At 42.3% G+C, this 10663-nt stretch overlaps 1 protein-coding gene across 11 annotated transcripts in view; it reads left to right on the plus strand.

Annotated features, from left to right (window-relative positions):
• RhoGEF2 (Rho guanine nucleotide exchange factor 2) overlaps positions 1 to 10663 on the plus strand; it is a 141256-nt gene that overhangs the window by 127261 nt on the left and 3332 nt on the right. For 6 of the 11 annotated variants that reach the window (XM_087360928.1, XM_087360930.1, XM_087360933.1 and 3 more), the window contains 6 exons: positions 265 to 485; positions 3437 to 3589; positions 5618 to 5791; positions 6662 to 6852; positions 7587 to 7788; positions 9761 to 9885. In XM_087360928.1, coding sequence (XP_087217054.1) covers positions 265 to 485; positions 3437 to 3589; positions 5618 to 5791; positions 6662 to 6852; positions 7587 to 7788; positions 9761 to 9885 — 1066 coding nt within the window. Of the gene's footprint in view, positions 1 to 264; positions 486 to 3436; positions 3590 to 5617; positions 5792 to 6661; positions 6853 to 7586; positions 7789 to 8134; positions 8979 to 9760; positions 9886 to 10663 lie in introns of those variants that run through there. The other 5 variants (XM_087360929.1, XM_087360931.1, XM_087360936.1 and 2 more) reach the window with 5 other exon arrangements.

The following is a 10663-nucleotide window of genomic DNA, read 5'->3' on the forward strand; positions in this document are numbered from 1 at the left end:
AACAATCCCGCCACGGCTGGTAGTCCGAGAAGAACGCCTTCCACACGTTTCGCGCTCCTCCCATCTCACTCCTCTCTTCGGCGAGGAGTGCGGACTATGAAGCCGAGCATTCTGCAGTTCTATTTATCCTTCTTTGACTTCCTCGTCTCATTTTTCTGTTCTTAAAACATTCTGAATCGCTCTTCGTGATGAGCCGAATTTCACGTTCATACTCTGCAATTCGAAGCATCACCACGGTGAAGTGTTTTGCGACATTCCTTTCAGCTCTGATGAGACCACCAGTGAAGCTGTGAAGGAGCCAAGTGACTTGTTGGTGCCACCTGGTGGCTGTAGTAGTGCTTCGCAAGATGTTGAATCAAGTCCTGTATCCACATCAACCAATGATAACGCTCCGTTACCCTCCAGTGAATCGGCACCGACGACACCTCAGGCCTCCCCATCTTCAGTACCTGGAGACAGTGGAGAATCTCATGCGAGGAGGATGGGTAAGCGTTTCTTTATGGGAGATGTTTTGTGTGTCGAAGCTTTTTGTATTTGTTATAATATGGTGGGATAGGAATTTGTAAGCATTTGTTATGATTTGAGGTTTTAAACTCTGGTGATTCCAAAGATGGCTGTCTTTAGGTTGCAGGGCGTCGTAGTCTGAGTATAAGTTTCCCAGCGTTTCAGAGGTCCTTGCTGTCTCGTTCATCAGGGCGATGGAGGCACCAAGGACCTCTGAAATGTTGGTAAATTTCTGCCAGGCTTTGCAGCGCTACAACCCGGAAGACAGCCATATTACAAGCTTTTGACTGTTTACAAATCTGAGTGAAGGTTTATCAGAACTTCGAATAGCTTGCGTCTGCCAGTAACCCTCATCAGCAGAGTGCTCTCCTGCCCTATATATAAAGCTTATGCTTCATGGATCAGCTGGTAAGTATTTAACTTTTGCGCTACATCCAACACAGTGAAAGCCGTATTGAAAATTTATTTGTTAACAAACAGTAAAGATCCATCAAAATTAGAAGCAAAATAATGTAATACTAATAAAATAATAGCCTGACACCCATGATTTATCTACCACCGTGAGGTCAAACTTCAGCTCCGTACTGAATTTGACTCGTTAACTTACCGACATAGGCACGGCACAAGGTGACCACTGCCAGAAGGAAGAAATTTATCAACTCTAAACTATTTTTGCAGTCAGAGGACGAACATAAATTCAGAAAGATCCTGCTTGTTCATAAAACACGCAGGTTATTCTAAAATGGAGCAAGGCCTGGTGAAAGGAAAAGGCTGTTTGCACATGTAGACGTGTGTTCACAAGCAATACACGTGCAGTAAATAAAAGTGTGCCTCCAAGGGACACGCAGTTTACCGATGTGGGACGACCTCCCCGTCCAAAACATGACGCCGTAGTCCGAAGTTTAAGAATGGGGAAGACTGAAACCAAGGTTAGCCGCGCGTTGGGAACGTGATTTTATCGCGGCTGCCACTTACGCAGTCCATATTTCCCGTGAACACTGATCTGAGGTGCACGTTCACAGCTTTTTCCTAACTTGTGAGAGCTGCCCGCTTCCGTGGCCCACGCACAGTTTATGCGGGCACCAGACACCCACTTGATTGGTGCAGTGATGACATACACCACCCTATTCTTGTGCTGACACTGATGAAATTCGAACCACAAGGAGTAGAGGTCTTCTGGTTTGTTTGTTTCGATGTGGTCTAGCGGAAGTTAACTGATATTTTAGGGATGCTTGCTGCCTTCAGTTACCCTGATGATGGAGGCGGCAACCATCTGAAAGTCAGTGAACGTCAGAATTTAAATGATCTAATAACTATGTATGCTGGCAAACACGAATGTTATGCTTCATATTTTCATGTAGTTTGTAATGGAGTAGAAATTAATTAACCTTGAGTTGTGAAAAATCCAAAAACTTAAATTCCTTTATGGTTTTAGCATAGTTTGAATTTGATTGAATTGTAATATAAATATTAGAAAGATGTACTTTGAAAGGCACAGAGAAGCACCAGAAGTGATGGATGTGATATCAGGTAGTTCATATTACCAGTGATGTATGGCAGCATGAATATTATGGATGACAGCTTTTCTTTATTTAAACATCATTTTTAAGTAATCATTAATATAATGCACTAATATTCATCATTTCTGTAGTTTTATTAATTATCATAATCATTTGGCAATCCAGTAGTACATGTGGGCATGGTTAGGCGGCAGCACAATCTCTTCAGCCGAAAGATGGATATATTCGTCCCGTAGAATGTTCCTTGCTTACTCTACAGTATAAATAACACATAGAAATTCAGTAGGCCATAAAGTTAACGGATGTAGCTTTTGTTGAGCATCTCTTGGTGTCTGCCAGTGGTTCCCAAAATTTTTTTCTTTTCAGAATGCTGAGCTGTTTGTAAATGATTCTTCCAATTTTAATATTACAGCACGATTGATCGTCACAGTACATAAGAACAGTTTCGTGTTTTCGTCGCCACCTGGGAAAATGTTATTCCTTCAACCTCAGGCCCATATTGCAGTCATTATACCATTCAGTCGGAATAGAGTGGTTAGCACCCGAGTTTTGTATTTGGGAGGTACCAGATGCAAATCTTGGTCCTGAGCAGTCCTCAGTCCTACCCCTCTCCCCCTTACCTTGGTTATGTATAGGTTTAACACGAGCACATTATCATATGACGGTAATTGGACAGGGACAGCCACGGTGGCTAGCGGTTAGAACGCTGGCCTTGTAATCCTGGGACCTCGGGTTCAACTCCCGGCGGTGCCCGAATTTATAACTTGTGTTGGGCAAGGCCGTGGTCTAGGCAACACAAGAGTTTTCCTCTGTGGCATCCCAACAGTTACTCCATTCACACACAGAAGAAGGCAATGGCAAACCACTTCTGGATCATCTGCCAAGAACGTATATGAACAGGTCCCAGTCCGAGAAAAGGATCGAAGGATCCTGTTCATATGGACCTGTCGTCAGACAGAACACTAAATAATAATAATAATAATTGGACAGGAAGGGATCGCTTGGAAGGAGACCTGGGCGTAGTCGGGAGGCCAATATTAAATTGTATTGTACCGGCGACATATGATTACAAACATGGCGATCAGTCTTCTGCTTCTATAATATAATTTCTTGACTATCTGACCAAATATTAGTTTCTCAAGAACGTCACGGTTCCGTGGAGCTAGCTGGCTAGCCCCGGTGTTTTTAATTCTGGAAGAATCGTATACATTCAGGTGTTCTGTTTATCTCGAACCACCACTTTTTGAATGCGATTAATATGGGTTTGTGTATGACAATGCTTGATGCTGCCTCCGTCGAACGCAAGTTTAACATTGGTTTTGTTGGTGAACTGTCATGTGCACGTCAGTACTGTGTCTGCGATATTGGTGTTATGTATTGTTGAGGACAGTACCCCTGTTGTCCCCCTTCAGGTGATGGCCAGTTGTCCCCCTCCCCAGGGACCCAACGCCGCAGAGTGGAACCCCTACGCCTTACGACAGAGGAGAGTCCTCTCATCCAACCCTCAGAGGTGGTGGTTTCCCAGCGTCCTGTGCTTACTGCAGAGCCTGTCCTCACGCCCATAGGTAACATGGTTGTCACTGTACTGACTTCAGCATTGGATAAACTTTTTTCAAAATTTATACAACTTCATTATAATAATATCTCTCGGAGGAGTAATTGTGTTCGTATTTGTTCATTTCTTCCGAGAAAATTTATTTTGTGAGTAGAATTTTAGGTTTCAAGTTTTTTTGTGAATTTCCGTACGAGGCCGGAACGGGCCGCTACTAAGATCGCTGTCTTCTGGGTTGTTGCGCCGTGTAGTCTCGTAGATGCCCACCGGTATGACCTAACTCCTTGACCCGATGTAGTTTTGTATTAAGTAATCGTATCACTAATTTTGTTCTTTGTGGTTATAATTATGACATTTCTGAGAATGCGGGAACTATTAAGCGTAGCTCAGAATCGGGATAAAAAATTATGGTTAACACAGTAGACGTAATGAAAGTAGTTTGCAATTTGGAAAAAAGTATATACCACAAGTTCAGTACAGAATTGTGTTTGGCGGCAGGATGTGATGATGCATGTGGCGATGCAATGAATTGTAGTCATTAATCTCGTTACTAACTTACAAATAAATGCGTCTGTTATTTGCATTTCATTTTCGTAGTTTCTTTACAACGTATTGCTTTATGCTTCTATAAGATTTTTAGCATGCTGCCTGTATTGGTACCCATCGCACCTGATATTCCACACATTTTCAGTACCCCTGTTATTTTATGATTTTTAAATATTCTTAACGCCTTCGGTCATTATTACGGAACTGATTTTATTTTGAAAACGTGGGCGTTTTATATCACCACTAGTTGCGCATACAAATCTTTCGTTTCGTTACTTTAATTGGTTATTAATTTTTTTCTTTTCGACCGTGAAGGTACCATAAGCTTTGCTGTCACCTCCATCTAGTGCCAGTTTAAGAATTTATGGAACTTAAGAACATGACAGTTAAAATTATAGCAGTCGATATCAGAATACTGTAATTAGCAAATTGGACTGTAGTTTACGCATTCATGTATAAATATTGCCGTGACGAAGAAGTGCCTGTCTTGTTTTTCATTTGTAAACTAAGGATGAATTTGTGGAAAAATACCCATAATAGTTGTCTGAAGTATACGCATACATTCAGAAGCTACTTAACATTTCGTATCATGTGAGTTGTACCTGGGGAGCAGGGCATAATGACAAACATTTATCTCGCCTATTGGAGCCAGTAGTTTCCTTTTTTCGGTCAGTTCATCGAAGAATCGAAGGTAACGTTCGGAATTTCTAAACGCCTTGAAATAACGCGGGCCCTGTGAACTGTGTGGACATTTTTCTCTGTCTGTTGGTAGCCATTCTTGAGATTTGAAGTTCTCGTGGTGGTGAGAATGACAGTGTTGTTTTCGTGGGTTGTAACAATGTCGTGGACTTGCAGGTAGACACCGACATTTCGGGGAGAAACATACTGTCTCCATCTTCTACCCGCAAGATCATTAATAAAATCTTCTATGATGTCTGAGTTGAAATATCTGGAAATCACAGTAACAAATTAAAATCATGGGAATGTTTGCTGACATGCATTTCGGAATGTTTTGTGTTTTCCCGTCTATCGTATGCAGAGCTGTAATTTTACGTGTTGTTTTGTATGAGTGTTATGCTTGGGCCATCATACTGATGAAAGAACGCGTTGAGGGTTGTTGTGTGTAGGTTTTTGTGGCTGGAATTCAGCGTGTGACTTCGGCTTTTAGGCGAGAGCCGCCTCATGCCCGCCTTGAAAATTGCAAATGCGGTGTTTGCCAAAACGTTCCCTAACACCAAACATTTGATGCGGCTCTCGGCTGATAGCCTAAGTTATACGCGTGTTGAGGATGTCTAAGAACAGAGTGCTTAGGAGAGTATTTGGACAGCAGTTTGTGTCGCTGACTTCCATGCCGAGGGAGAATCAGGTTCTTTTAGGTGCCTCTTTTTCTCACTCCCTCCCTGAAAGCCATCAGAATCACAACTGTTGATTTAATTCAGTAACGAGATTAGGTACGCCAGATATCGACATTCATCATTGTGCCTCATCTCCGTAGAACAACTTCGTCGCAAGGATGAAGCAATCCGATCGGCCCTGGCTGAGAAGCAACGGCTGGTTGCCGATATCCTTCACGTTCCTCGGGAAGAGTTTGAAAATATCGCTGAGTTGGCGGGGGAGCCCTCGGTTGATAAAGAGGCAACAGAACTGGTGTTGGCAGCCGTCAGCCAAGGTACATAAAGTTAGTGCGTCAGGAGCTGTCGGAAATTACAACTGCAGGTTGTGTTGTATCTGAAAAGTTATTATTCATCCAATGATTCTGTGACCTGACGCTAAGATTTCCTGTCAGTAACTCAAATTATATAGCATTGAATGATGATTAATGAATTTTAAATAAAATATCACTTATGCCTTAGTATTAACTGAATAAGACATACAAGACATTTTTATATGGTGGTAGTCGTACTTTGTAATATGCATAAAATACATCCGTTTATTTCATATTCAAATTTTTGATTACCCATGTTATGTATAGTCATATTATTACGATACAGCAACATATCAACTACATTAACTCAGCCATAGTTCTGGCCATCTTCCCAAGTATTCTGGTCGACTGAGCTGTCTCGGAAGCTTTCCTTGCAAGTAATGAGCATCGTTGCCAGATGTTGTGAGTGAGTGGTTAGCACTCCTGCCTTATATTTGGGAGGTCCCAGTTTTTCTCAGTCCTTCCAGGCAAATTCCAGGACATGACCTTATATTAGGTCATGACCACTTCTTTCCATATTATTTCCATTTTCTTATTCCTTGGATTCTGGTGATGGTGTGATAAAGTCTGGTTTATCGGTTTTTGGACTTTGTCCATCATCCAAGGTTAAAATGTGAACGACGTTTCGAAAATTGGATCCGTTTTTGTCATCAGAGTAGGTGCCCCCTGCCTAATTTCCGTGAAGACGAAAACGGATCCTTATCTACTGACTACATTGTTAAATAAGCCACAAATAAATAAAGAAATGAGAGTTTTATTTATTCCGATGAATTGCATTTTAAATCAGACGTACCATAATATTCAGTGTGTGTGGTCCGTTACTTTTCTCTACAGCAAACCAGCTGACGTCAGTTTTGAATGATTCACTGAGAGTGTCTGAGGAAGAAGCCGTGAGTGCCACGTCAGAGGTAGTTCCAGGCAGTTCGCCTCGCGTGGGGAGGAGAGTAGAACGACTGCCGGGTGTCCCTGCCCACAAACTGCAGAGCATTTCAGCTGCTCTTAATGCACACCTAACACAATTACTTGTAAGTCTTCGGAGAATGTTATGACACTGTAATGGCATGCAGAAGATGGTGCTAACCCTCACATCAAATTTCATTTCTTTTCTCCATTTGTGTACTGTCCACAGACCAGGAGAAAATTCCTGCTAGGAATTCGATATATGCTCAAGACTGAATGACAACCCATCCTAAAAGCATTCGTTCCACAACCACGGAACGAACAACAGACGACAGGCTTTCATGTGTTCTAATGGGTACAGCTTTAAGATTACCTCACAGTGGCACAGCGATTTAATCTAGAATATTATCGCAACACCCGCAGAACAGAGTACAGGTGCACTCGCTACACGCTACTCTTAACTGCTTGACGTTTTCAGTCTGTGTAGTAGCGTAAAACTCTGACGTACCACACTTCCCACCAATAGCAGCCCCCTAGTCCACTTGATAGTAAACATTCCCCCTGCACCACCCCAGAAACGACTCCCTCCCGCAGGAATTTTCTCCTGGCCGGTGGACAGTACATATACGTGTGACTTCAATTGTATGTTTTGCAAAGTGGAATAGACATTCCACAGATAAATGAAGAAATGTAGTCGCCGTGTTTCCTTTCTCGTTGATCATCTTTATTTTAATTTTGCTTGTATATGTTTTGAATCTTTTCATAATAAATACTCTCTTCCGTTCGCCGTTTGTATTAACACAGAAGTAAAGGAAAGTAGCAGTTTGCAAATTTAGTAAAATAATTCCGTCTGCTGCAGAAAATAATTAAGGACCGCGATGAGGAACGTGAACGATTACGTCGGGAGCTGCAGAGATCTCGGGAACAGCTTCATGTGATGCACGAAAGTCACCGCCGCAGCCAACTGAATGCTTGCGTCAGCCCTTCACATTCACGGCCCAACAGTCTCATCTCGCAGGAGGGATCATGTGAACCTCACCATGATAGTGATGACGACACAGGTTAGTGCCTCACGAAGTGGGTATCGTGTTCGAGAGGGTGCCAGCGATTTTGCTAAAAATCTGCCTGCACTTTCCAGTTTCGGATGGAATCTACTTGAATGCTACATGAAAGTGCCTGAGTGAGAATCCCCATTCAGTCACGTAACCCTGTGGGGAGCACCTGGGGGGGATCCTCTGTTACAATGTCACCGTGCCAGTAGACAGTGCCAGACACCCCACGTACATATGGTTCATTAACTCGAGATAAGAAATTAATTGCCATTAAGAGAAGTCAGCGGTAAAATTCTGATGAATGCCAGAAGCTTACGTATGCTAACTTTTTTATGTATATTTTTTTTATTTAAAGACTGAGAAGATGGTGAAGGCACCACGCTTCGACGTTCTTTGACGTTGTCTTGTACTACGGCTGGAATTAGAAGGCACGGACATGGTCATATTCCAACACGTTGAATTCACGACGCCGGTTGATAGAGTTTTTCCATAACTAGGATTAAATTTTGGCAATTGCAGTAGAAATGTTGCTATGCTTTTAGGTCCCGTGCATGGGGCTTTGTGAAGAACGTTGTGAATGTTGATGATGACCTGATGGCAAAGATGGTCACAGATTTACAGCCAGAAACATCAGAGATGTTGATACACACATTGAAAAACTGTACTCAGATCGTCTTGCAGCGTTAGCCAAAGAAAATGCACAAAAAACTGCCCGTCGTGAAACTTTCATTCTTACCATCTGTAGAATTTACGGGGGTTGAAATTACGTTTTGATGAATTCCTGTTGCAGAACAGATGAAAGGGAGTTACTGGATGCATGTCTGTTTTTTTATGCATGGTAGTAAAATTTGGGCGCTGATTTAGAACACGGGAAATGTCAGCATTCTGTGTGTGTATGGGCGTGCACGTGTGCGGAATGCTCGGCGCGCGCAGCTGAGCATGTGCTTCCAGTGTGTATTGGACACAGATATGGAGTGATGCGAATATTGTTGATTGGGTGTTAAGTATTATCGTAGCTTAAGCTTTGAATGCTATTTGATAAGCTTTATTTTATTAGCGTTGGGTTTACATATTGTTTGCTGTTTGGCTACCAAATGTTTTTCCACTGCATTGAGTATGAGATGGTAGAATTTGGATTATCTTACAAATTTAAAAATATTTTTACATGTTCTTAATAAGCTGATAAGAAGTGTTTTTTTTTTTTAAATAAATGGGCTTAATTTCACTAATATTTGAACAGAGCTTGTATATTTAGTTTACCGCAGGGTTCGATCCCTGACGGGGACAGAGGATTGTTCCCCAAGCTCTTGGGCCCACCCAGCCTCCTGTCCGATGGGTATTGGGGTCCTTCCCCGGGGGGGGAAAGTGCGGCCGGGGCGTGATGCTGACCACTCGCCCCCATCTAGTGCTGATGCCAAGAATGAGTAGGAGTTATACTGCCTCTCCCCCCAAGCTCCGATGTGGCGTATAGTGGGACAGCTTTACTTTTTACAGAACTCTAAATTAGCACCAGATGTCACGTCGGTATTCTACGATTTTGCGGATACCTTTAACGGACATCTTTACTTTTGATCATCATCGGCAGAGCAAACATGGACGTCGTCTAGATGTCTCTTTCAATCTACCTGCTGTAATGCCATTTCATTGATGCTTTCATTAGAAAATTCGAAGACACTTAAATAATTTGGTCCAAAACGTCTGCCATTTTAATTGATGCTGTTTCCATGGGTTACAAATCTGCGTGTGTTTTACTATTTATTGCACTTAACACTTTTATTTTTAGTTTCACAATTATTTTTGTTGTTGTATGACTCGTTATTATATAAAGGGAACATATTTCAAATTAAGTAGGACTAGAGGTTTAATTCAAATTGAGAGTAGGTAAGAGTCAGCATCCACTTTCTACTGTGCCGTACTCTTAGATCTCAACTGCAGTGCTAGGGAAAGCTTTGTTTTGTGATGTAGTGTGAATTAGTGGCAGTTCTGTCGACAGGTTTACACAGGTCTGCTCTAACAGGTGAACATCATGACGAGATTGTGGGTGTGTGTGATCTGGGTACAGACAAGCACTTGATGTCAGAACAGCATGACGACACAGGACCAGATGTAAGTTCACAGATCATGGCCCATTCATAATGGAGATCGTTTTAATGTTTGTTACGTATCCCGTCTCATTCTACTTGTTTTTTATGGCCTGATGATTGGTAAAATGTTTTTTTTACAGTCTCATGTTGTTTCCTGCCTCTTAGGTAAAGCTGACTTATCTTCTGATAGAACTTTATCAGTGCATTAAGTTCTGTGTGACCAGTCCCGCCTATCAGCTGCGCTTGTAATGGTGTGTTGGGCTCACTGACTGACCACTAATCATTTCTGTGCCTGAGTACTACCATGACATTTGATCCCACTAGCTGTATCACATTGCTTTGACAAGGTTGTAATGTGGCTTTACCTAAGTGACTTTGCAATTGTCGTAACATGCGATAACTATGCGACTGCCGTAAGAATGGATGCGTACCTACCCCTCAATCACCTCTTACGTCAGTGACCTGGTCAGTGCTAACATTCACTTGATCTGTAATGCCACCAGAATTATTTGTTAGTTCCGTATCTTACTCCCTCATATTGCCAGTGGTGCAAGATGGGTATTTGGTCCTCTAGTTGACTTACGTGGCCTGGAATGCCTCTCTATTCACCCGGTAAGCCGCTCCTCTCCAGTTACCACAAGCAATAGCCCTTGGTCCTGCTGTAGCTTGAGCATAAAACGTTCCTCGCTACGTAACTTAACCAGTTTCAAGAATGTGGCGCTGAATGTTGTATTGACCGGTGCCCGGTGCTTGCTTCTGTATTCACAGAATGTGGTCTGTGACAATTACATTATCTGCAA

The sequence above is a fragment of the Zootermopsis nevadensis genome, unplaced genomic scaffold (genome assembly GCF_977971745.1).
Source record: "Zootermopsis nevadensis isolate Lab colony 2312 unplaced genomic scaffold, Znev_1.0 Znev_ptg000050l, whole genome shotgun sequence".
Lineage (NCBI taxonomy): Eukaryota > Metazoa > Arthropoda > Insecta > Blattodea > Termopsidae > Zootermopsis > Zootermopsis nevadensis.